This window comes from Oncorhynchus nerka, linkage group LG10, assembly GCF_034236695.1.
Source record: "Oncorhynchus nerka isolate Pitt River linkage group LG10, Oner_Uvic_2.0, whole genome shotgun sequence".
NCBI classification, from domain to species: Eukaryota; Metazoa; Chordata; class Actinopteri; order Salmoniformes; family Salmonidae; genus Oncorhynchus; species Oncorhynchus nerka.
In genome coordinates this window covers 24,083,139-24,110,383 of record NC_088405.1, presented here as the reverse complement: position 1 = coordinate 24,110,383, position 27,245 = coordinate 24,083,139, and the positions used below count along the sequence as shown (strand labels likewise).

General features: G+C 41.5%; 2 protein-coding genes across 2 annotated transcripts in view; one reads left to right on the top strand and one right to left on the bottom strand.

The window, feature by feature from the left end:
- Window positions 1–15,724, top strand: part of LOC115136513 (AT-rich interactive domain-containing protein 5B-like) — a 63,097-nt gene extending 47,373 nt beyond the window's left edge. The window contains exons 9-10 of the mRNA XM_065023141.1: window positions 10,826–11,039; window positions 11,463–15,724. Coding sequence (XP_064879213.1) covers window positions 10,826–11,039; window positions 11,463–13,400 — 2,152 coding nt within the window. The 3' untranslated portion in view covers window positions 13,401–15,724. The remainder of the gene's footprint in view (window positions 1–10,825; window positions 11,040–11,462) is intronic.
- Window positions 15,725–19,539: 3,815 nt separating this feature from the next.
- rtkn2 (rhotekin 2) lies at window positions 19,540–26,775 on the bottom strand. Its single transcript, XM_029669232.2, has 12 exons — window positions 26,604–26,775; window positions 24,252–24,445; window positions 24,104–24,162; window positions 23,876–23,929; window positions 23,555–23,672; window positions 23,029–23,229; window positions 22,749–22,843; window positions 22,519–22,625; window positions 22,186–22,317; window positions 21,914–22,079; window positions 21,693–21,800; window positions 19,540–21,356 (listed from the first exon to the last, which is right to left on the bottom strand). The coding sequence occupies exons 1-12, from the start codon at window positions 26,736–26,738 to the stop codon at window positions 20,788–20,790; spliced, it is 1,938 nt and encodes a 645-aa protein (XP_029525092.1). The 5' UTR covers window positions 26,739–26,775; the 3' UTR covers window positions 19,540–20,787.
- Window positions 26,776–27,245: the final 470 nt, after the last annotated feature.

The window sequence follows — 27,245 nt, the reverse complement described above, 5'->3', positions numbered from 1 at the left end:
ACGATATTATTGATTCTTGTATGAATTCCTCGTGGTATTGGTGTGCCTCTGCACTCACTCAAGCTGCACCTCAGATTGAAAATATATCCCTTAGTGTATAGGCTCATAACAAATTGGAAAAACTTGGCCAGTCGCCACCCCGTGGATCATGTTAGAGTAGACTCAATCCTAAATACAGCCCTTGCTCAGCGTTGCATCTAGTTCCTCTATGCAACACACTGGTCTCTTTGGCTATGCCATAGTGTTCATATTATTTAGTTACGAATCTTACCACAAGAGTTTAAAAAGACACATTGCTGTAACAGCTTGATTAAATTTCTAGCTATAGGAAAAACCTACGGGACAGATTACAGCTGTGATAGCACTCAGATGAATGATGTTTGATTGCTCTCCCTCATCCACCTGCCATAATAAAGAAATAACATACCCACATGAAATATTCTAGGCTTTTAAACCTAGTGCTTTTTGCAATTAGGGGCTTGCAAATGGTGCCATACTTGCACCATTCAGAAATACTGATAACAAGTCAGAGGATTTGTTGTTGTTGCATTCTTGCCTTTGGCTTAGGAACAGTTAATTAGATATTTCTTGATATAGGACTTAATGATGAACAGACTTTTCACCATATTATAAATCTGGTCCTAATGTTGAGATTGGATCAAAGAGCATAATATTCTACATGGTGAACTGCAGACATGATACAGTATCTAGCAGTTAATCCAAACACTTACCAGTCCATTGCTCAGCACCTGTCATGATTAAGGTTTGCTGTGTACAGTTTAATGCGGTTTAGCCTTAGGTGAATGGTAAAGGTCACTTTTAGATCTGGTATTTCTAGACTGGACAAAAGGCCCTAGTTTAGTATTCCTTCACTGCCCTGTTTAACGGTGTGAATCAGGATCACTTGAAGTGACAAAAGAGAGGCTTTGGATCCAAATCTTTCCCGAGCTGAGGGAACAATGACCGTTTATTCCTCTCTGATTTGGCTCTGAAGATCGATATTTGCATTTGTACAGACAGGAGTTATTGTTTTGCCAGTTCTTTGAAGCAGCCTAATCATAACACATGGTGATGATGAATATGGATTAGATTTTTTTTTGCTTCTCCTTCTCTTCCTGAGGTTGTAATACAAATCATTATTTCCTATAAATTGTTTGGCAGCCTATGGGCCTGTCCATCAGCTCTCAAGATATGATTCCTTTAACGAATTGAAGGTCAAATGCAGGCGGTTTTTAAAAAATCTCAAAATCATGTATTGGTAACAATTAAGTACCTTACTTACTGTGATCGTTTTTTAATTAAAATGTTCAAAAAGAAACAAAAATAGTGTCTTAGAAAAGAGCAATTTCTCAAACAACTATTTAGCTAGGATTGTCTGGGAGTGAGTGGGGAGGTGGAAACTGAAAACTTGCTGTTGTCAGAGAGGTTTGAAACTCTCTTTCTTATTGATCTATTAACTAATTTACCGCCTGGTGATGTCACAAGGCAGGCCAAAACTCCTTCCGACCAAAACAGGCTGAACTGTCAGGCGGTCGTTTCAAATAGCTCTTTCACTAAAAGGGCATTATCATATTTTTCACAATTTGTTTGGGTATTATTCTAACCTACAGTACCAGTCAAAAGTTTGGACACACTTACTCATTCCAGGTTTTTTTTTATTTACATTTTTTACATTTTTCTACATTGTAGAATTACATTGAAGACATCAAAACTATGAAACAACACATATGGAATCATGTAGTAACCAAAAAAAAGTGTTTTATATTTGAGATTCTTCAAAGTAGCCACCCTTTGCCTCAATGACAGCTTTGCACACTCTTGGCATTCTCTCAACCAGCTTCATGAGGTAGTCACCTGAAATGCATTTAAAATAACAGGTGTGCCTTGTTAAAAGTTCATTTGTGGAATTTCTTTCCTTTTTAATGCGTTTGAGCCAATCAGTTGTGTCAAGGCCAATCAGTTGTGACAAGGTACGGATGGTATATAGAAGATAGCCCTATTTGGTAAAAGACTAAGAACATATAATGGCAAGAACAGTTCAAATAAGCAAAGAGAAATGACAGTCCATCATTACTTTAAGACATGAAGGTAAGTCAATCAGGAAAATTTCAAGAACTTTTCTTCAAGTACAGTCTCAAAAACCATCAAGCGCTATGATGAAACTGGGTCTCATGAGGACTGCCACAGGAAAGGAATACCCAGAGTTACCTCTGCTGCAGAGGATAAGTTCATTAGAGTTACCAGCATCAGAAATTGCAGCCCAAATAAATGCTTCACAGAGTTAAAGTAACAGACATCTAACATCAACTGTTCAGAGGAGACATGGTGAATCAGGCCTTCATGGTCGATTTTGCTGCAACAACAAAAATCACTACTAAAGAATACCAATAAGAAGAAGAGACTTGCTTGGGCCAAGAAACACTAACAATGGACATTAGACTGGTGAAAATCTGTCCTTTGGTCTGAGGGGTCCAAATTTGAGATTTTTGGTCCCAACCGCAGTGTCTTTGTGAGACGCAGAGTAAGTGAACGAATGATCTCCGCATGGGTAGTTCCCACAGTGAAGCATGGAGGGGGAGGTGTGATGGTGTGGGGGTGCTTTGCTGGTGACACTGTCTGTGATTTATTTAGAATTCAAGGTACACTTAACCAGCATGGCTACTATAGCATTCTGCAGTGATACTCCATCCCATTTGGTTTGCGCTTAGTGGATCTATCATTTGTTTTCAACAGGACAATGACCCAACACACCTCCAGGCTGTGTAAGGGCTATTTGACCAAGAAGGAGAGTGATGGAGTGCTGCATCAGATGACCTAGCCTCCACAATCACCAAACCTCAACCCAATTGAGATGGTTTGGGATGAGTTGGACCGCAGAGTGATGGAAAAGCAGTTAACATGTGCTCAGTATATGTGGGAACTCCTTCAAGATTGTTGGAAAAGCATTCCAGGTGAAGTATGTGAACACTTCTTCAAATTAGTGGATTCGGCTATTTCAGCCACACCTGTTGCTGATCGGTGTATAAAATTGACCACACCGCCATGCAATCGCCATAGGAAAACATTGGCAGTAGAATGAAGAGCTCAGTGACTATCAACGTGCCATCTTTCCAACAAGTCAGTTCGTCAAATGTCTTCCCTGCTAGAGCTGCCCCAGTCAACTGTAAGTGCTGTTTTTGTGAAGTGGAAATGTCTAGGAAAACAACAGCTCAGCCGCAAAGTGGTAGGCCACACAAGCTCACAGAACAGGACCACCGAGTTCTGAAGCACAGAGCCCTGACCTCAACCCCATCAAACACCTTTGGGATGAATTGGAACGCCGACTGCGAGCCAGGCCTAATCGCCCAACCCCTCACTAATGCTCTTGTGACTGAATGGTAGCAAGTCCCTGCAACAATGTTCCAACATCTAGTTGAAAGCCTTCCAGGAAGAGTGGAGGCTGTTGTGACAGCGAAGGGGGGACCAACTCCATATTAATGCCCATGATTTTGGAATGAGATGTTCGACGAGCAGGTGTTCACATACTTTTGGCTATGTAGTGTAGCTACAGTAGTTGCCGTGGTATCCAAACAAACAGACTAGTTTAGCTAACCAAACTGTTATGAAAATCAAATTCAGCAAACGCAATACTGTTTTCAATTCGACTTTTGCTTTCAAAAGCAGCGCAAACAAAACTTGTAAAAATGAACTATAGCCATTGAAATCTATCGTGCATTATATTGAAATAATGCACACTCTAGAATGCCCTTCAAGCCAATCAGAAAGGAGTATTCAATAATGCCATGGTATAATTAATCAATAAGGCACGAGGTGGTGTGGTATATGGCCAATATACCACGGCTAAGGGCTATTCTACTGCACGACACAACACGGAATGCCTGGATACAGCCCTTAGCCGTGGTATATTGGCCATATACCACAAACCCCGAGGTGCCATATTGCTATTATAAACTGGTTACCAATGTAATTAGAGCAGTAACCAGAAATGTTTTGTCATACCCTTGTTATACGTTTGATATACCACGGCTATCAGCCCATCAGCATTCAGGGCTCGAACCACCCAGTTTATTTCACAGTTTTGTCAAGTTGGCTTGATGTTTTTTGGATGGTGGACCATTCTTGATACACACGGGAAAATGTTGATAATGAAAAACTCAGCAACGTTGCAGTTCTTGACATCAACCGGTGCGCCTGGCACTTACTACCATACCCTGTTCAAAGGCACTTAAATATTTTGTCTTGCCCATTCACCCTCTGAATGTCACACATACACAATCCATATCTCAATTGTGTCAAGGCTTAAAGATCATTCTTTAACCTGTCTTCTCCCGTTCATCTACACTGATTGAAGTGGATTTAACAAGTGACATCAATAAGGGATCATAGCTTTCACCTGGTTAGACTATGTCATGGAAAGAGTGTTCTTAATGTTTTGAATTCTCACAAGTTTGGGGTCACTTAGAAATGTCCTTGTTTTTGAAAAAAAAAATACATTTTTTTGTCCATTAAAATTACATCAAATTGATCAGAAATACAGTGTAGACATTGTTAATGTTGTAAATGACATTTTAAAAGGCTGATTGATCATTAGAAGACCCTTTTCAATTATGTTAGCACAGCTGAAACTGTTGTTCGGATTAAAGAAGCAATAAAACTGGCCTTCTTTAGACTAGTTGAGTATCTGGAACATCAGCATTTGTGGGTTCGATTTGATTTGATTACAGACTCAAAATGGCCAGTCCTCAACTGGCAGCTTCATTAAATAGTACCTGCAAAACACCCGTCTCAACGTCAACAGTGAAGAGGCGACTCCAGGATGCTGGCCTTCTAGGAAGAGTTCCAAAGAAAAAGCCATATCTCAGACTGGCCAATAAAAAGAAAAGATTAAGATGGGCAAAAGATCACAGACACTGGACAGAGGAACTCTGCCTAGAAGACCAGCAGCCCGGAGTCTCCTCTTCACTGTTGAGACTGGTGTTTTGCGGGTACTATTTAATGAAGCTGCCAGTTGAGGACTTGTGAGGCGTCTGTTTCTCAAACTAGATACTCTAATGTACTTGTCCTCTTGCGCAGTTGTGCACTGGGGCCTCCCACTCCTCTTTCTGTTCTGGTTAGAGGCAGTTTGCACTGTTCTGTGAAGGGAGTAGTACACAGCGTTTTATGAGATCTTCAGTTTTTTGGCAATATCTTGCATGGAATAGCCTTCATTGCTCAGAACAAGAGTAGACTGATGAGTTTCAGAAGAAAGTAGTTTGTTTCTGGCCATTTTGAGCCTGTAATCGAACCCACAAATGCTGATGCTCCAGATACTCAACTAGTCTAAAGAAGGCCAGTTTTATTGCTTCTTTAATCAGGACAACCGTTTCAGCTTTGCTAACATAATTGCAAAAGGGTTTTCTAATGATCAATTAGCCCTTTAAAATGATAAACTTGGATTAGCTAACACAACGTGATGTGATGGTTGCTGATAATGGGCCTCTGTATGCCTATGTAGATATTCCATTAAAGATCAGCCGTTTCCAGCTACAATAGTCATTTACAACATGAACAATGCCTACACTGTATTTCTGATCAATGTTATGTTAATTTAGTAGACAATTCTTTTTGCTTTTCTTTCAAAAACATGGACATTTCTAAGAGACCCCAAACTATGCTTGGACACAAGAATAGAATAATAGTAAAGACATCAAAACTATGAAATAACACATATGGAATCATGTAGTAACCAAAACAGTGCAAAACAAATTAAAATATAGTTTCGATTTTAGATTCTTCAAAGTAGCCACCTTTGCCTTGACGACAGCTTTGCACACTCTTGGCATTCTCTCAACCAGCTTCACCTGGAATGCTTTTCCAACCGTCTTGAAGGAGTTCCCACAATGCTGAACCCTTGTTGGCTGCTTTTCCATCACTCTGCGGTCCAACTCATCCCAAACCATTTCAATTGTGTTGATGTCGGGTGATTGTGGAGGCCAGGTCATCTGATACAGCACTCCATCACTCTCCTTCTTGGTCAAATAGCCCTTACACAGGTGTGTTGGGTCATTGTCCTGTTGTAAAACAAATGATAGTCCCACTATGTGCAAACCAAATGGGATGGCGTATCACTGCAGAATGCTGTAGTAGCCATGCTGGTTAAGTGTACCTTGAATTCTAAATACATCACAGACAGTGTCACCAGCAAAGCACCCCCACAACAATACACCTCCTCCTCCATGCTTCACGGTAGGAACTACACATGCAGAGATCATCCGTTCACCTACTCTGCGTCTTACCAAAACTCAGTGGTTGGAACCAAAAATCTCAAATTGGACTCATCAGACCAAAGGACAGATTTCCACTAGTCTAATGTTCATTGCTTGTGTTTCTTCGCCCAAGTAAGCGTCTTCTTCTTATTGGTGTCCTTTAGTAGTGTTTTTTGTTGTTGCAGCAATTCGACCATGATGGCCTGATTCACGCAGTCTCCTCTGAACAGTTGATGTTGAGATGTGTATGTTACTTGAACTCTATTTGGGCTGCAATTTCTGAAAAACACTGGTTCCAACTTGCGCAACGTGACTACAAAATATCTCAAATGTTACCTGTAAACTTTGCCAAAACATTTCAAACTACTTTTGTAATACAACTTTAGGTATTTTTTAACGTAAACAATCGATAAAATTGAAGACGGGATGATCTGTGGCATGCTTTCTGGTCACGTGCCTCTATCTAACAGTACACTTCAAGTGACCCTCGTTCAAGATGGCCGTACTTCTTCATTACACAAAGGAATAACCACAACCAATTTCTAAAGACTGTTGACATCCAGTGGAAGCGATAGGAACTGCAAGAAGGTTCCTTAGAAATCTGGATTCCCAATGAAAACTCATTGAAAAGAGAGTGACCTCAACAACAACAAAAAATCTGAATGGTTTGTCCTCGGGGTTTCGCCTGCTAAATAAGTTCTGTTATACTCACAGACAGGATTCAAACAGTTTAAGAAACTTCAGAGTGTTTTCTATCCAAATATACTAATTGTATGCACATCTTATCTTCTGGGGATGAGTAGCAGGCAGTTGAATTTGGGCATGCATTTCATCCTGACGTGAAAATACTGCCCCCTGTCACCAAGAAGTTAACGCTTTTTTGGTTACTACTTGATTCTGTGTGTGTTATTTCATAGTTTTGATGACTTCACTGTTATTCTACATTGTAGAAAATAGAAAAAAAATAACAAAAAACCCTTGAATGAGTAGGTGTGTCCAAACTTTTGACTGTTCTGTATATGTAAAACACATATATAAAATCATGTTTTTGGCTGCTCTGGGCCTTTAAGAAAGCCTCTGAAATAAACAGAGCGCCAGCTCAAATTAATTTCATCACCAGGAAAAGTACTTAATGGAATAGTCTGCAGGGGTTTTCCACCACTTTGGTGACTTGGCCTTTCCTGGATTCCACAAACCAATCCCCCTTTAACTCAGATGAAAGACCAGCTTGTTGTTAGTAAAAACATAATGTTATTGCTCAGTTGCTTGTTTGGCATGTAAATCCATTATTTTAATGGGACGCACATGCTTAATTGAATTTGTCACTGAATTACAATTGTATTGATTTCCAAAGAATCTTACAATAATAGGCCTACATTATATTAAGAAATGTAGTTGTAGCCTAATTACATTCCAATATGAAAGAGAAAGACCTGTCTGCCTCTTTTGCCTATTTAACTTTTGTATTTTTTATTACTGGTTAGGTTGCATACTGGAATGTACTATGAACATCATGGAAAATGGCTGCTCATGTAAAGAAAGGCTCAATAGCCACAACCGGAAGTTAAGTATTTATTGACCTCGCCAAAATGTAAGCTCTTGTTCCCTCATTGAGTTATTCCCTCATTGACTTTTCCATGTCTGTCATGTTGTGCTCTTTCTGCCCTCTAGTGTGCAAGAAGATACCTTGCATTTGATTTTGATATTGTGTGTCATATTCATTACTAGAAGTGTTCCTCGGAGACGCATTTTCTGTTTTGAACTCCACCAAGGATTTATATAAGATAAATCCCTATATTTACATAAATGTAACCTATTACTGTCCAAAAGCCTTCATAGCGGACTGAATTCCTTTCATGGCCTCTCGATTGTAGACTGTCCCAGGCACCCTGCTTTCAGGAAATGACATAAGTCATATTGTATTACCATTACTGTATTACGTGATCAGGAGAATATTATATGCTCTCCCTGTACTTATTCTCTCATTGAGTCTTTTACAGAGCAGGTGCTATTTATAGTGTGACTCTTCTTCATAGTTAACTGTTCAGCAACAGAGAAGCAGAAAAGAATCAAGCATCCTGTCGTGCCAAAAGAACATTGTTATTTTTAGTTAATTTCCGAATAAAATTTAAATGACAAGATACTGTGTCTGGAATATTAAGTTTAACACTTTGTGTGATGTAACATGGATTTTAGGAGAATGTTCAACCGAGGTGTGATAACCACACCAGTATGGACGGTACCTTCACCTCTCAATGGCATTCTTGAGAAGTGATATAGGGAAAAACAGTCATGTTCTTACCCAGATATAAGACAATGGGTCTTCATCTCCCAACACAAAAATGCCGGATTATGTAATTATCATCCATGTCTGCCGATAGATACTGATTTATAATTGGTATTGCTAGGTGCCAAACTTAGCATGGCATGGTATTCAATCTTACAGCAGATGGTATCCTCACAGATTGGAAACGTGAGAGCAGCTCGACAGTGTGTATATGAAATTACTCACTATTTTCCTCACCCTATTTATATAGTTAGTCACGTCGAGTTCACCACATTATTTCTCAACGGTGCAGTGGTTTATGGTGAATAATTGTTTCACTACATTAACATCTGTCTTTCTTCTCTCCTCCCTCTCCCTCTTTCAAATAAGTCACATTTAATTGTATATTTCCTTTCTTGGCCTGGGGCCTGGTGCCAGCTGTATGAAATGTAGTTTTACTGCCTCTGCTGCCAGCAGTTTGGTTTGTAGAAAAAATAACAAAATTCCCACTGAGCCACTTCAACTCTTAAAGGCATTTCTCTTTGTGAAGAAGAAGCAAACCACTCATGCATGATTCCTGGTTTGTTCTACCACAATGTCCCTTAAAGAGGAAATTGAGCAACAACTTTATGTGCACACATGAGAATAATTCTATGCCTTGAGAAGGTTTGAGAAGTTATTTCCAAATAGCATTTGGATTGTTATTATAATAGCTGGCCTTAAAGTTATGGGCGAGGCTTTCCAAATAATATTAAACATTCCATCACTGGTTGCTACTACCTCTTTTCAATATTTGATACTCTGTTTTGTGGTGTTCCACCTGTACAGTATTATTCAACATGTTTTTCTCAGTATTTATGTTGGTCCATATTTTGTTTCACACATTTGATAAGATCTTGGTAATAATAGCCCCCTTCATGTCACAATCCACCCTGTAATTAGTCTCATCAACAGCACAGCTCAGTCAGAATGGATGGTTCTTTAGTTACTCTAGTCTAGCAGCTGTAGTGTGTTAACCGTTTCCACGGTAATGTGATGTAAAGATTAACAAGCCCTGACTGGGGGCCTCTGCCTTGCCTCATCTGCTGGCTCAGTGCCAGGTGTTAGTTGGCTCCCCAGCTCTCTCAGCACATACCAGCTCTGTGTTGCAGCATGCTCTCTAGTCTATGCTAGCTGACTCACATCCACCACCACTGTGTACTCTGGTCAGTCAAGTGTCAAAATGAAGGTTGAAGTTAAAGTTGTGTCTTTGTCTACGCCACAGTTGTAGGCCTAGCATCTCTGGTAGGTAAAGGGATACTTCGGGATTTTGTCAATGAGGCCCTTTATCTATTTCTCCAGTCAGATGAACTCATGGATAGCATTTTTATGTCTCTGTGTCCAGTATTAAGTTTGAGGTAGTTTTGCAAGCCAATGCTAACTAGCGTTAGTGCAATAACTGGAAGTAATAACTGTTAGCATTATGCTAACACTAGTTAGCAACTCCCTTCAAACTGGACACAGAGACATAAAAATGGTATCCACGAGTTCATCTGACTCTGGGGAAGTAGATAAAGGGCCTCATTGACAAAATCCCGAAGTATCCATTTAATCTTAATATAACTTCCTAGAGCGAATGTCCTCTTCCAATATAAGTTGGAGCTTTTCATTACTGTGTGGGGGAGTTATCTTATAAATTGATTTATTTTCTTATTCCCAGACCCATGGTGGTTTGCATTTAAACATTCATCTTTAGCCTCCTGGGTGGCGCAGCGGTCTAAGGCACTGCAACGCAGTGTTGTGGCGTCACTACAGCCTGGGAGTCGTTACTGGCTGTGGCCGGGAGTTCCATAGGGCGGCGCACAATTGGCCCAGTGTCGTTAGGGGAGGGTTTGGCGTGGGGGGGGGCTTTACTTGGCTCATTGCGCTTTAGCGACTCCTTCTGGTGGGCTGGGCGCCTGCAGGCTGACTTCGGTGGTCAGTTGAACGGTGTTTCCTCCAACACATTGGTGCGGCTGGCTTCCTGGTTAAGCGAGCGGGTGTTAAGAAGCGCGGTTTGGCGGGTCATGTTTCGGAGCACGCATGACTCGACCTTTGCCTCTCCCGAGCCCGTTGGGGAGTTGCACCGATGAGACAAGATCATAATCACGAAATTGGGGAGAAAAAGGGGGTAAAAATAAATCATATATAATAAAAGAACATGAATCTTTAAAGACTTGTTGATTTTTAGACATGTTACGTTGCAGCTACATGGGCAGGGTAAGAGGTGATAAATCCATATTAACTTTGTGTCAGATTTAGGTTAACTCAGTCTCTTCCACTCTGACCTTTCCAGGCTCCTCCTACCTTACGAGAGGCACACCAAAGGAGAGGAAGACAAACCCCTCCCCTCAGCTAAACCCAAAAAACAGGAGCATGGAGCCCAAGAGGGGGGTGCCAAACACAAAGGGGTCACAGCGAAACGACCTAAAGGTGGACTACACCAGAGGCAGGGGGCCAGGAAGAAGAGGGAGAGAGGGGACACTGCAAAAAGCCAGGAGCTCTCACAGGTCAGTCTCACTAGTTTTCTGTCCGTCTGTCTCAGGCTCTCACAAACACAGGTTCACACACACTCTTTCTTAGAAAAGATAACATATGCTAACATCACACACGCATCATGTCTATGTATCGAATAACAGTATGGAGGCCTCCCGAGTTGCGCAGTTGTCTAAGGCACTGCATTGCAATTCTTGAGTTTTCACTACAGCCCCGGTATCGATCCCAGGCTGTGACACACGGGTTAAGCGAGCAGTGTGTCAAGATCGTGTTTCAGAGTAAGCATGGCTCTCGACATTCGCCTCTCCCTAGTCCGTATGGGAGTTGCAGCGATGGGACAAGACTGTACCAATTGGATATCACGAAATTCAGGAGAAAAGGGAGTAAAAAGTACACACAAAAAAGAATAACAGTATGGCATGTGTTTTCCCACTAAGGTATCTGAGAAGAAAGGGGACAACCAGGAGCCAGCATCCATGAAGCAGGATCCTCTGCCTAGAGAAGAGCCTGAAGAGGAGGAGTTACAACTCACCCTGAAGAAAGAGGAGACAGTGAGTGAGGAGGAACCTTCGCGACTGAATCCCCCCAACACAGACTGCCACAGAGCTACACCTGTCCTCCACAGTGATCTGTCTCCACTGTCCGAGTGGAGACATCCCCAACAGCCACAGTCAGACAAACTCAACCCTGAGCAAAGGGACCAAGCTGATGGAACCCTGTCTAAGACCCCATATCCATACCACTGGGACAACAACAGTAAGCCTGGGTATAGCAGTCTACCTGACCCAAGCAATCCTGACATTCCGGTAACTAAAGACACAGACAGTCTCAGTTATGGACATGGTGGGAGGGTGGGGAAGGTGCTGCCCATGTGTAAGCAGAGCCCACCCCCACTGCAGCAGTACTCCACAGAGCTAATCACAGACAAACAGGACTCCCCCAGTAAAAACAAAGAGATTAATCAGTGTCACATGCCCATGCCAACAGCGTACTCAAAGGACAACCTGGGGGTCATGTCCCCACTAGCCAAGAAGAAGCTCCTCTCCCAAGTCTGTGAGACAAATCATTACTCATTCAGTTCCCCTCCTCTTCCTCTTCCTCCTCCCACTCCGTCAGCCAGCGTGGGTGATGTGAGCGACAGTTGTGTTGAAGAGGTGGTGAAACTGAGGCAGGACTTCCTGCCGGATAGCCCAGAGATGGCTCCTGTCTTCAGGCCTTCTGTCATCCAGCACGCCCAGAGCATCAAACCCCATCAAGAGAGGAGTCCTCTGGGGGATTTGTCTGAGCCCTTCACTTGCAGAGTGAGCCACTTCCAGCCCCAGCTCCACCCCCCCTGGCACCCCTACCTCCACAGGACTGAGACCCAGGATGGAGAGGAGAACGCAGGGGAGACACGGATGCAGCAGCAGCCCAGTCAGGCACCACCAGGCTACGCAGGTGACTGCTACTCCTCCCCTCACTTACACAACCTCTACCGGCAGACAGAGAACTGTCTGAGTCAAGAGCGAATGGACAGTTATCCCAACAGAGACAAACATGGACATTTTATCAGGGAACGCCAGAGCAGCGAGGTATTCACCTCAAACAATTCTGACAGAGAATATTTGACTTACAGAGCTCCCCACTTCTCTGAGAGGACACAAACACATGGGGATAGACCAATGGAAGAGGAACCTCAAGATTTCAGTATTTCCAAGCCTGTCTCTCAAAGGATGTCTTTCACAAAGCCCTCTTTCTGTGGCCTCCCGTATCCCATGATGCACCAGAGTTTAGACTGTCACCCCAAAGCGTGCAGAGTCCCTCCGATGACTATATCTAGCACCAAACACCTGGAACCCCTTCAGCCCTTCTTCAACCCTAAAAGCCACGCTGAGGCTGTTGGTGCCTCTAGACCCAGTAAGAGAAGCCTGGGGGAACTAGAGAATGAGGGGGTGCCAGACCGCAAGGTGCGAGTGGTGACCCCCATGCACCCCGCCGGCTCTGTCCGCCGAGGTGACCCACAGGGAGAGGAGCTCAAACCAGCCGAACCGGCGCACGCCGTCCACTTCCACCTCCACAGCCACATTCCCGAGGGCCACACCTACCCTCCCCACGCGCCCTTCTACCCAGGGATGTACCCCGGGATGCAGGACGCCCTCCATCACAACCTCCAGTACCTGAAGAGCCAGACAGCCGTGTCCCCTCTGGTCCCTCCGCTAGCTTTCCACTCCATGATGCTACAGAGGCAGTTGATGGCCTCCCAGCCCAGCCCCCACCACTTCTACAGGCACCCTGGGGGGGCGGCCCTGTACGGGGACCTCCTGCACCACCTGTACCCCCTGTCCACCCTCACTCACCCACAGCTGTCCTCCATGCACCCCAGCACCAGACTCTAACAGACGGACCCACGTGGAGCTTAACCGTCTCACCCTGGTACAGTGGATCTAGTGTTCTATTCTTCAGTAAGCATGACAACACTGATTAACTGTAGATGGTGGATTAACTCTTTAGTCAGGCACACAGTTCCATTTTCGTGTATTTTTGTGTTTTTTTGCACTGTATCACCACTTAGTTACTTTGGATAAATTTGCACTCTATGTAGTGTTTGTGTTCACCAACCAGGTTGTTTCTCTCACTCAACAGTCAGGTTCTTATTATCTTTGAGTGTGGAGGGAGACAGAGAAAAGCCATTGGCATGCATGTCAGGGGGATAATCATATTTGCTGGGACTCCAAAGGATTGGATTCCAAATCACTGCAATGCGACAACTTCATCCTCCAAATGTGTTCTGGGGATTTTTATCAGGTTGAAACACTTAAAAACATGAGGGGACTATCTAAAATAAACTATTTTCAGAAGATTTACCATCGGAAAAGTTCATGCAACTGTTAAGCATTCGGCTACTCCACCTTCAATCAATGTTCTGGATCTGTTTTACAGCTCTCTAGTGTGGTGCTGTGGCCTGTTTGTGTTCATGTATTAGACCACTACACGTCTTAGAAATGACTGTGTTAAAACAAGGTGCTGTACAAACCACAAGGTGCTGAGGTATTGTATGTAGATAACAGCTCATTTTCATCAGAACACCCAAGCTGTGAAGAAACCACATTTGACGTTTATCATCAGTTGTTTTTAAGGCAAGTCGTATCGTTTGTCAGGAACATTCTCTCAAAATGTTTTGTTGACCCTTGAGAGGTGGGAAAGTGACCCAGATACATTAATATATTGAACAGAAGGTATTTATACTGCGCTTAACATGAGTCACTGATGCTGCCTACTGTGACATCTGACAGCTCTGAAACATCACTGGTCTAAGGCTGTTTACTGCGCCTCCTTCATTCAACAGCATAATGCATGATAAATACGAATGTGTCTTGTAGATTATTGCTTTGTGAATATCTGTGCCTTTCTTAATCTTCGATTAGGGGTTGCAGCACTAGTTTTCTATCATGACTGACTTTCAGGAGACTGTTGTAGGCTTGGCCTACAGTTTGTGCAGCCCACCGGAGTTGGATGTGGCCTGGACGCGCCAGCCTCAGTTGAAGACCATTGTCCAGCCCAAGAACTGCATGTACTTTAGTTTTTTGTTTTTAAGCGTATTTGAGATTATCTGTATAATGGAAAGCGCTATATAAAATAAATCTATTATTATTACAGTTATAAGGTTCCATTCTATCATCACATTGCAGTGCAAACTCATTGGACTGTAATTGTATAGTACCATAGTTACCGTTTAGCACAGGGATAGTTAAGCACTGGTGTAGAGAATGGCTACTATAATAGATTTATGTGCCACTGCCAGACATAGTGATCAAAAGGCAGCGTGTAGCGCCCGAGGAATAATAGCACCTGGTCTGGGTTAACAACCATCATAACTGCTTTTAATGGGTATTTGGAACATGTGAAATATAGGTAACACATTTGCTGTTTAAATTTGTTTTAAAGCCAATCGACTGAGATTGAGCAGACACTTATAGGAAAACTCCACCCAAAAACTATATTTTGGTATTTGTTTCATTATTCCATTGTTGATATAGTCCCAACATGTTTTGCATGTCAGCAATCAGGTTTTCAAGATATACAACTTTCAAGATACAGAAATACAGCCGTTACAATCTATTTCGCATCATATGATGCTGCGTATTTCTGTATTTTTAATGTTATACATCTTGAAAACTTGATTGCTGAAATGCAAAACATTTTGGGACTATATCAACAATGGACTAATGAAACAAATAGCAAAATATAGTTTTTGGGTGGAATTTTTTTCCTTTAAGATAAACATTCATTCACAATTACATGCTCTTAATGTCATGTTTGCCTCAGCAGCGTCAGTAACTGACGTTTAAGTTCCTTAACGTTCAAATCCATTCTCTGGCATCTTTCTATGTCTGACTTTTTAATCATGTAAATACTTTTGACTGTCTGTTATCATGTGTAATATGTTATAATCTGTAAATAGTATAAATGCATACAGCTGGTTACACAATCTAGATGTCACAGGTCACCTTACATTTAGATCTGAACACTAAAGTTAGGACATTTTTTATTTGCTTGTTTTGTGTTCTTGTTTTCCACATTGTTTCCATGTTGTTTTTCTTTAAAGTGTTTTTGATACGATGTGCCATCTGTTTACCAATGATTCAGCTGGCAAACAACAAGAAAAACATTTTGTATTATATGATCCTCTGTATATTTAATTAAAATATTTTACTATCTACGAATGTCTTTCTCCCCTTAATTGTGGTGGTACTATACCACAGATGGGTGGGATTGGGAAATGGAACTCATTTCCTAAGAAGATTCATTGTGAAATACTGAAATGTCATGTAGACCCAACTACAAATCTATTCCAAGGCATTTTACCAGTGTTGGGTCATACTCATAACATCTTAATGCAATTTGCTGACAGTATGTCTGGAACAGAAGGTTCCTAAAAATTCAAAGAAAGGTTTTGTGTTTCCATTAATAGTGGCTGTATGCAGACTGGTAATACGTTTTCAGTTGAGAGATATTTTAGATATTTATAAAAGTACAGACCGTACCTAGGTCTGATTAGGGAGTGATGAAGTGTCCTTATATTAGAATGGTATTAGCTGATATTGGGTGTTATCTTCAAATGCTGTTATCTAGGACAAGCAGTATTATTCACATTAAAAAGGACAGCAGTGGTCATTTATAGCAGATAGTTATATGCAATGTTACGTCAGTGAGTCTGCCCTTTCTAAAAGTGATTTGAGTCACGTTACCCACAACTGATTATACAGCATTTGCTGCAGTATGTGGATGTGCTTAGCCTGCTTAAGGTGTTACCGCCATCTCCTGGTACAACTGCACTATGATGGAGGATATTTTGGTTACTAGTTTTTACTAGAGGTCAACCGATTAATCGGAATGGCCGATTAATTAGGGCCGATTTCAAGTTTTCATAACAATCGGAAATCGGTATTTTTGGGCGCCAATTTTTAAAATAACTTTATTTAACTAGCCAAGTCAGTTAAGAACACATTCTTATTTTCAATGAAGGCCTAGGAACGGTGGGTTAACTGCCTTGTTCAGGGGCAGAACGACAGATTTTCACCTTATCAGCTCGGGGGATCCAATCTTGCAACCTTACAATTAACTAGTCCAACGCTCTAACCACCTGCCTCTCATTGCACTCTACGAGGAGCCTGCCTGTTCCGCGAATGCAGTAGAAGCCAAGGTAAGTTGCTAGCTAGCATTAAACCTATCTTATAAAAGCAATCAATCAATCATAATCACTAGTTATAACTACACATGGTTGATGATATTACTAGTTTATCTAGCGTGTCCTGCGTTGCATATAATCGATGCAACGCTGGGAGATGATTTAACAAAAGCGCATTTGCGAAAAAAAGCACAATCGTTGGACGACTGTACCTAACCATAAACACCAATGCTTTTCTTAAAATCAATACACAGAAGTATATATTTTTAAACCTGCATATTTAGCTAAAATAAATCCAGGTTAGCAGGCAATATTAACCAGGTGAAATTGTCACTTCTCTTGCTCATTGCACGCAGAGTCAGGGTATATGCAAGTTTAGGCAGCCTGGCTCATTGCGAATTAATTTGCCAGAATTTTACGTAATTATGACATAACATTGAAGGTTGTGCAATGTAACAAGAATATTTAGACTTAGGTTTTTATCTAATGGGTGGCATCCCTAACGGTTCTGTATTTCACTGAAATAAACGTTTTGTTTTCGAAATTATAGTTTCCAGATTCAACCATATTAATGACCAAAGGCCCGTATTTCTGTGTGTTACGTTATAATTAAGTCTCTGATTTGATAGAGCAGTCTGACTGAGCGATGGTAGGCCGCAGCAGGCTCGTAAGCATTCATTCAAACAGCACTTTTGTGCGTTCTCTTCACAAGCACAGCGCTGTTTATGACTTCAAGCCTGTCAGCCTAATGGCTGGTGTAACCGCTGTGAAATGGCTAGCTAGTTAGCGGAGTGTGCGCTAATAGCGTTTCAAACGTCACTCGCTCTGAGACTTGGAGTAGTTGTTCCCCTTGCTCTGCAAGGGCCGCGGCTTTTGTGTGGCTGTTGTCGATGTGTTCCTGGTTCAAGCCCAGTTAGGAGCGAGAAGAGGGACGGAAGCTATACAGTTACACTGGCAATACTATAGTGCCTATAAGAACATCCAATAGTCAGAGGTACAGTGCCTTGCGAAAGTATTCGGCCCCCTTGAACTTTGCGACCTTTTGCCACATTTCAGGCTTCAAACATAAAGATATAAAACTGTATTTTTTTGTGAAGAATCAACAACAAGTGGGACACAATCATGAAGTGGAACGACATTTATTGGATATTTCAAACTTTTTTAACAAATCAAAAACTGAAAAATTGGGCGTGCAAAATTATTCAGCCACTTTACTTTCCGTGCAGCAAACTCTCTCCAGAAGTTCAGTGAGGATCTCTGAATGATCCAATGTTGACCTAAATGACTAATGATGATAAATACAATCCACCTGTGTGTAATCAAGTCTCCGTATAAATGCACCTGCACTGTGATAGTCTCAGAGGTCCGTTAAAAGCGCAGAGAGCATCATGAAGAACAAGGAACACACCAGGCAGGTCCGAGATACTGTTGTGAAGAAGTTTAAACCCGGATTTGGATACAAAAAGATTTCCCAAGCTTTAAACATCCCAAGGAGCACTGTGCAAGCGATAATATTGAAATGGAAGGAGTATCAGACCACTGCAAATCTACCAAGACCTGGCCGTCCCTCTAAACTTTCAGCTCATACAAGGAGAAGACTGATCAGAGATGCAGCCAAGAGGCCCATGATCACTCTGGATGAACTGCAGAGATCTACAGCTGAGGTGGGAGACTCTGTCCATAGGACAACAATCAGTTGTATATTGCACTAATCTGGCCTTTATGGAAGAGTGGCAAGAAGAAAGCCATTTCTTAAAGATATCCATAAAAAGTGTCGTTTAAAGTTTGCCACAAGCCACCTGGGAGACACACCAAACATGTGGAAGAAGGTGCTCTGGTCAGATGAAAACAAAATTGAACTTTTTGGCAACAATGCAAAACGTTATGTTTGGCGTAAAAGCAACACAGCTCATAACCCTGAACACACCATCCCCACTGTCAAACATGGTGGTGGCAGCATCATGGTTTGGGCCTGCTTTTCTTCAGCAGGGACAGGGAAGATGGTTAAAATTGATGGGAAGATGGATGGAGCCAAATACAGGACCATTCTGGAAGAAAACCTGATGGAGTCTGCAAAAGACCTGAGACTGGGATGGAGATTTGTCTTCCAACAAGACAATGATCCAAAACATAAAGCAAAATCTACAATGGAATGGTTCAAAAATAAACATATCCAGGTGTTAGAATGGCCAAGTCAAAGTCCAGACCTGAATCCAATCGAGAATCTGTGGAAAGAACTGAAAACTGCTGTTCACAAATGCTCTCCATCCAACCTCACTGAGCTCGAGCTGTTTTGCAAGGAGGAATGGGAAAAAATTTCAGTCTCTCGATTTGCAAAACTGATAGACATACCCCAAGCAACTTACAGCTGTAATCGCAGCAAAAGGTGGCGCTACAAAGTATTAACTTAAGGGGGCTGAATAATTTTGCACGCCCAATTTTTCAGTTTTTGATTTGTTAAAAAAGTTTGAAATATCCAATAAATGTCGTTCCACTTCATGATTGTGTCCCACTTGTTGTTGATTCTTCACAAAAAAAATACAGTTTTATATCTTTATGTTTGAAGCCTGACATGTGGCAAAAGGTCGCAAAGTTCAAGGGGGCCGAATACTTTCGCAAGGCACTGTATATGAAATAAATGGTAGAGAGAGAAATAGTCCTATAAATACTATTTTAACTACAACCTAAAACCTCTTACCTTGGAATATTGAAGTCTCATGTTAAAAGGAACCACCAACTTTAATATGTTCTCAGTCTGAGCAAGGAACTCAAACATTAGCTTTTTTACATGGAGAAGTAAACGTGGGATATGTGCCAACACTTTGTTTTTGCATTATTTAACCAAATTGAACATGCTAAATTGATTTTTATTGATGTATTATACTGTAGTGTTCATTCAGTATTGTTGTAATTGTCATTATTACAAATAAAATAAAAAGATTGCCGATTTAATGGGACATCGGCTTTTTTGGTCCTCTAATAAATCGGTATCGGCGTTAAATCATAATCGGTTGACCTCTAGTTTTTACATTTAGAAATGGCACAAGACCGTCAGCAGGCTAAAGTCAAGGGTCACATTAAGCATTTAGTTGGACCAAATCAACATAAGAAAGTTAAAAAAAAATGTTTTTAAGTAGTAGAAATGGATTTTAATCCACAACATCAAAGACCGTTAGATATCTTACAGTATACGAGGGAAACAAGATAATCCAATACGTTAGGGCTACACAGACCATCAACAATACGCATTTAACAATAACTAATCAGAAATCTCTAGTACAACCATTAACTTTAGACATTTCACCGAATATTGTTAACGAATACGCATTAAAAGTGTTAAAACATGACAAACGGCATGGTGCTTTGAAATCCTGTGTATTTTAGCAAATGCTAGCCTAACTACTAAACAAGTGCTAACGGCTAAATAAATGGCTAATTATTTGGAACAATGATACATCTACAATTCCAAAACAGTTCCTTAAAACCCATTGTCGCTCTACATATTAAAAAAACGTTTTTAAAAAGAATAGAAAACAAAGTGATAACTGGCTCAGGCCACAGTGTACTGTGCATTAGTTTGGTCCGCTAGAAAGTGAATTGTTCCATTTCAATCTTCAGGCCACTGCTTATATCGAGTGCAGGGCAAAACTGAAATTATTTTCTCCTCTACTGGCCTATAAGATCATTTCATGCAATGCTTACATTAGATCCACTATTCGCTGTGTCGCTGGTAAGTGTTCAATATATATCGATTCAGTGATATATTCTGGTTAGAAAGGCCAATGCATTAAGGACTATTATCATAGTCTATCATCATAGTGGTTAGGTACACCATGCCAAAAGAACCAAGAGAACATTTATCCCAAAGGTCCCACATTCAGAAGTGTATTTGCAGTCTATACATGATAATATTCCTACAGTGAGTTATTGGACACACATTGGAATAAGACCATTTCATTAAAGGAAGGTTGCTTAGTCATTAAGAAATGTCCCTAAAAACACCCAAATAGGTCCTATTAGTAAAAGTTAAAAGGCATATTTGGGCCACTGGTGACCTTGGCTTCAGGCTTTAGTCCCAGTTGAGGTTCAGTCAGTCACCAGGCTTTAGGGTTCATCTTCTCCCTAAAGGACTTCCTCAGTTTGTTGCGTGGAGCAGGGACGGGGGCAGGCCTGGGGGGGACATCAGGAGTCTGGGGGTACTCCAAGTCCTGCTGGAGAGGCTCTATCTGGCCCAAGGGGGCGTTCTTTCTGGACAGGCCACCAGGGTTCCTCTGCAGCTGCTGGATGATGGCAGAGAACTTGGCGTCCAGCGAAGGTCGTCCCGTCTTGGTTCGCACCCCAACGTTCTCCTTTTCCTGATATGGAGGAGGGGGTCTGGCTGGTGGGAGGCTGAAAGGCTGCTTATCAGCAGGTGGGGGCGGGGCACGCCTTTTCTTGTTGTCGTTGGAGACAGAGCTGGGAGTTGGGCTGGGACAGGGACTCTCTTTGCCCGGAGACAAAACACTCTTCTGCACCACCATGGGGATGGACCCGTCAAACAGAGCAGACCATTTAGGAGGCTCCCTTGCCTCCTCCTCACCAATGAGGAAGTGGCCCCCTGTTTCCTCAATTTTGCTGTGGATGATGTCGGTGATACTCTCAAACTTTCCAGGAGAATTTATACCTATAGAACAAGATGGAAAATTTACTAAATTAATCATATAGTATATAAATAGTGTCTGACAGCGAAAAGGTCCCAACACTGGTTTCAGTAAGGCAGTTTTACAGAAACTTAGTGACCTCTTCAGAGGAGTTCACATGATCTGACTGATTATTTGATTATGTGATGGATTGTATTCATTTGATATCTTTATTATTTGATTGATTGCATTTTCTATTTAATTTGTGTGTATTGCAGGGCTCATTTGAAAAATAAGTAAGTCGTATTTTCTCACCCAAAACTGCATATCAGAAAAATCTAAGACAATATGTAGTCAAAGGTTTAGGGCACTGGACTTACTCAGGTCATTGTAGACAGAGTCAGCCTGTTTGGTGAGGAAGAGTGGGGGTTTCTTTGGTGACGTAACCTCAATCTTCATCAGCTCACTACAGCAGTGCTGCCACTGACCTGGGAGAGAGAAGATAAATCAGATCAGAGCGTTGGGTGGAGAAATACAATTTGGATTAAATCTGTGAAAGAAAGAGCATGAGATTAAGGTTTTTGCTCTTCCAAACACTCACTCTGGTCATAGAAGTGCTGCCAGAATGCTTCCATCCAGTCCTCCAGCTCCTCCCTGCTGTCAGTTGTGAAGATGTTGGTCAGAGCCCCCCCCACCACTGGGTTGGTGATGGTCAGACTGTTGGACCTCTTCTGAGGGCCCTTATCCACCACACGGATCCTAGTGTCCTGGACAGAGAAACAGCAAGAAAGCCCAGGGATGAAAAACTGAAAACTAACAGTTATGTGCTGTTCTATCACAATGATTTTGGTCGGTTACCATGGCAATGTCTACCTTGTTGGTGGGTATGATGAGGCTGGGATCCACCTTGGCAGTAATCTCCTCAGGGGTGTAGTAGCAGAACAGCCTCCCAGCCCTGAGCACACAGTACAGGCTGCAGTACCGGGACAGCCCCTCCACACTTTGCTGGAATAGAAGACAATTATTATGGGTAATATGTAGGGAGATACGGTAAGACATTGGTTTACTTTTCTACACCATAGAAGGGTATGTTATATGACTAAAGAAGGTTTTAGCTCTACTTATCAGGGCTTGACTGGCAGGGCCAGATATGGTACTCTATAGTTTGTCAGGGAGCAGTCAGAGAGTTGATAACAGTTAGCTCACCTGCTGAATCAGATAGCCATTCATCATGTCCTGGGTCATACAGACGGGCTGGGCAACTAGACGACAGCAGAGGTTCCCATAAAGGGGCAGCCAGGAGGACGACTCAGCTAAAGAGAAAAAGAGTTCAAACAAGGCATATTGTGACCATTTCTGAAGCCAAAAACATGCAATGAAATGTATCTTTAACGCAATGCGGTAGATAAGAATGTCCAATGAAGTGTTGCTCTTACCATCCTGGAGGACAATGAGAGAATGGGACTGGAAGGCCCCATCGGCCCAGGCCAAGCCCAGAGAGGTGTACGCCAGCAGGCTGTACCTTGCCCCCCTAGGAAGGACAGACAGAGACCCAAAGTGATTCAACATACAAGACTAACCAGATGACTTACTAGGCAAAAGGCAACAACTGCCAAACCAAAAGGGGTGACTACAGTGCAGTAAATCACCCAATGTTGTTCCTGACCATGAGACCTGACCAGGGAAAACTCTGGGCCTTAACTACATCTCACGTACAGCGGTATTGGGTTGGACTGCAGGAAAGCGTCAGGGTCTCCAGCTTCAAGCAGGGGGCAGAGTTTCCTCCCAGATGCCCTGCCAAAAGAGCTGCGTAACTTCTTGGCCAGTTTCTTTGGGGTATTGACCATGGTGGTCTCCTCCTCTATGGCACAGCTATACAGCTCCACTTTCAGCTCGAAGGCAGGCCCAACATCGTTACTGTCAATCAGGAGGGAAATGTCAGATTCAGAACACTTAAAGATGCATTCTCAAACTTTTGTATAATTTCAGTCAGTAGTTTTGAAAGTGGTGCTCACACGCCAAAAGTGGTCCCTGTTTTTTGTGTACTACGTCATCCATTTTGTATGATATCATACAAGCTTTGTAATTCGTTTGATATGTTACGAATCCAATATGTTACAAATTTGGATCCTGGAGTGCATCTTTAACAAGAAACTGGAGAGAAGCTGATAGGGTCCTGCAGACATAGAACCAAGGTATCCCATTTCAACAATATGAGTTTGTATTTGTGGTGAATACTTACAAAACTGTTACACCCTCAAAACAAACATCAGTCATCGATCTGTCCACAACCACCATCTCGGTGTCAAAAACTTCAGATCCAATTCTCATCAGGCAGAAGATGGCAACCCGCCGCGTGCCTAAAACCAGGATTCACAACCATAACTAGATCCAGACTCAGAATACATATTTTGAATATTGGCAAGGACATGGCTTGTATATGAGAATTGCTTTAGTTATTAGGTTCAGTCTAAATGAAATTAAGTGAATTTCCAGAGAATCGGTTTCTCCTATGTTGCTTTCCTTTTCCTTCACTGAAAACAATAAATGACAATCTACTCACTCCCTTTGTTATTAAAGTGGTCAGAGTCTTTCCACATCAACGGTATGCGCAGCCCTACAGTGGAGGACAAAGACAAACCTGTCAGTAAATGGAAGAATCCCAGTATACTTTCCAACAACGGCGCTAAGACAAGTGGCTCGGCTCAAATATCTAATGATCTTTATGAATATCAAAAGTGATACAGGACAGTCATTGTTCCCTTCTGACAAATAAAGAGAAGGATCTTACCAGACAAGGCCACTCTTCCTCTGCATGCCACACGATCATCTGAAACTCGATCTGATAGTCTATGGCACACAAAACACATTAGAAATTCAACTTCACTTACGGAGCATGACTCCACAAACAAACACACATAACCAGACACTATCTTTACCTCTGAGATGCGACTCTCATATCATGGTTCTCCTTGTGCATTTCTGTCATGTAGGCCTTGATCCGAGTGTTGCAGGTCAGGAGGTTCTTGGAGGCATTCAGGATCTGCTCTCTATTGGTGCTGGCCACCAGGAGCTTGTAGGTCCCATCCCGCATGCGGATCTCAAAGTCCATCTTCTCCTGCATGTTAGAGTCCTGTAGGAGGGGGATAACACCATAGTAATATAAAGAGTGAATTACAATAGTGTGGATGCACAGGAGACAGGTAACTAAGGAGTTTGGTGATATCCTCTAGCTAAAGGATGTGACACGTCACAGACAGGAGACATTGATGGGTTCTGGGTTGAGGACACAGATCTTGATGAACGAGGGATACTGGAAGGCAAGTCAATAGAGCAAAGACTAAATGTGAAGAATGTTAAATTTTTCGAAAACACTCATTTGAAACTCATTTAATCCCTCTGAAATAAAGAAACTCAAAACATGACAAATGTATGGTTGGGCAGACAAAAGATTGACAGGGTTTGATGTGCATGACATGTTGGGTGGTCTTTGCTAGAACACAAGAGGAAAGCCAACAAATAAACCATTAACATAGGGATGACTTTTATTAAAAAACCAAATCATTTATTTACACCACAGACAGCTGATGGTGTAAGAGGCTAAAGAAAGTATAGGCTACAAATAGTACAGTTCTCTGATTATTTAGCCTGGATCTCTTTCTCCTCTATTTTGTCACCTGTTAGTTTCTTAGAAATCTGTTTTATGTACAACAAATTCATGTCCTCTTTAATTTCATGAGTGTCATTCAGATGTAGACATTTTCAAGCATTTTGCCTGCAAGAACATTCGTTTGTTAATAGAGCAAACAAAATAACGTTTCGACAAACATGCAAAGCAGGAGTGTTCTTTGTGACCACTGAAAAGTTGTTATGTAGGAGAGAAACGGGTCCAATCTACGCAGCTAGCATATTGTAACGGGCTAATGTGACGCTCCATTAGCCGTCACAGGACAGGTGGTATTTGGCATAGCAGAGATTTTTCCACCAACCTTATCTTGGCAACGATGCCATATTCGTTCCCATTCGGCCAATACATGCACATTCTAAAATGTCCGTATCCAGTTGCAGGTGGTTCGTTTTACATTTTCAAAATGCTCAGTTATAAAATACATATTTTTTTTGTTCCGTGAAGTTATCCAACAAAGTGTACATCTGTCTCAATCAATGAGAGGAGATTTGAAATAGAATCATCTTGTCTATGTGCTATGCAAAACAGTACCTATCCTGTAACCGCTAATGGAGTATCACATTACAATCTGCTAGCCAGTGGTGGAAAAAGTACCCAATTGTCATTCTTGAGTAAAAGTACAGATACGTTAATAGCAAATGAATCAAGTAAAAGTCTAAAAGTATTTGGTTTTAAATATACTTAAGTATCAAAAGTAAATGTAATTGATAAATGTACTTAAGTATCAAAAGTATAAATCATTTCAAATTCCTTATATTAAGCAAACCAGACAGCACCATTTCCTTTTTTAATTTACTGATGGACAGGGGCACACTCAGACATCATTTACAAATGAATGATGTGTTTAGTGAATCCACCAGATCAGAGGCAGTATTAATGACCAGGGATGTTCTCTTGATAAGTGTGGACAATTGGACAATTTCCCTGTCCTGCTAAGCATTCAAAATGTAATGAATACTTTTGCCTGTCAGGGAAATATATGGAGTAAAAAGTACATTATTTTCTTTAGGATTGTAGTGAAATAAAAGTAAAAGTTCTCAAAAATAAAAATAGTAAAGTACAGATAACAAAAAACACTTAAGTAGTAGTATTTTTACTTAAGTACTTTACACCACTGCTGCTAGCTAAATTCAGAAATAGCCACGATCAGAAGGAAATATACATCTCCATAAGTGTCAGTATAAGTGCCTAGACAGAGGCTATGTAGCCAAGTAAAACTCAACATATCGTGGAGATGACGCTTACATAACTTGGCTACAGCGAGGCTGGGTTGTTTCTGGACAGGGCCAGAGTGGATGTAGTAACGTATCACATAGATTGAATTGAGGCTAGTGTTTTACAAAAATCAGTGATCATATAAAAGAAAGCGTTGGAACAGTTAGCAAACCATTAATATTTCTGCATTTACGTTAGCTAGCTAGAGCGCAAATTATAACACTACTGTAACGCTATGTAGAATAAATCGTAAACTCAGCTGGATACGTTAGTTGTTAGCTAAAGTTAGCTAGCTGACGCGTTCGTTAGACAGGCATCAGTTACAGAAAAACTTCAGTTTGCTAGCCTAGTAGTTAGCTAATCGGTTGACAACAAACTGGCACATTACCTCTGATTGCAAGAATACAGTGCTCTCACTTATCTTCTTTCTTTTTATCTCCATTGCGAGAGAGGAACATGAGGACCGAGCACTTGCATTTCTCCTGAAATTTTGAACGTCCCGCTGATAGTCCATATTCGCCATTCGTCCAGACAAGCCCCCAGTGCTTTTCCTATCAATTCAGTGATGACGCGTTCCGCTGCCAAACAAAACTGGATTCTACCATTTTCAAATTTGAATTTCAAATTCGATTCGAGGATGTCTGATAACCACAGCAGTGGTGTGTGTTTGAAATTATCTGTATGTGTTTTTATCTCCAAATAATAAGTTAAACTTTACATTGATTCATGCATTTTACCAAGATATGGTCTGATTGTATACCCCGTCTGTCTCAGAGAGTGGTCACGCCGAATTGTCTGAGCTGCACATTATGGGATGCAAGCAACAATAATAATTCAATGGCCTGACAGTTAATAATTTACCATTTGTTATTTATTAATTTATTTGGCAATTTGTACAGTTACATGACTATTTATTCCATTCAACAAAAACGTATTTTTGCGCGGTCATATATGGCATCATGTGCAACGCTGCTGTTCTGTTTCAGTAGCCATTAAACGCGACATTTACTAGCAACATTCCATTGATAAT

Coding starts and splice junctions, on each gene's coding strand:
- rtkn2 (XM_029669232.2), bottom strand. CDS start 26,738: ATGGCGAATATGGACTATCAGCGGGACGTTCAAAATTTCAGGAGAAAT. Junction 23,230..23,554: donor TTTGAGGGTGTAACAGTTTT/GTAAGTATTCAC, acceptor CCTGATTGACAG/TAACGATGTTGGGCCTGCCT. Junction 22,318..22,518: donor ATGGCTATCTGATTCAGCAG/GTGAGCTAACTG, acceptor CTTCTATTCCAG/CAAAGTGTGGAGGGGCTGTC.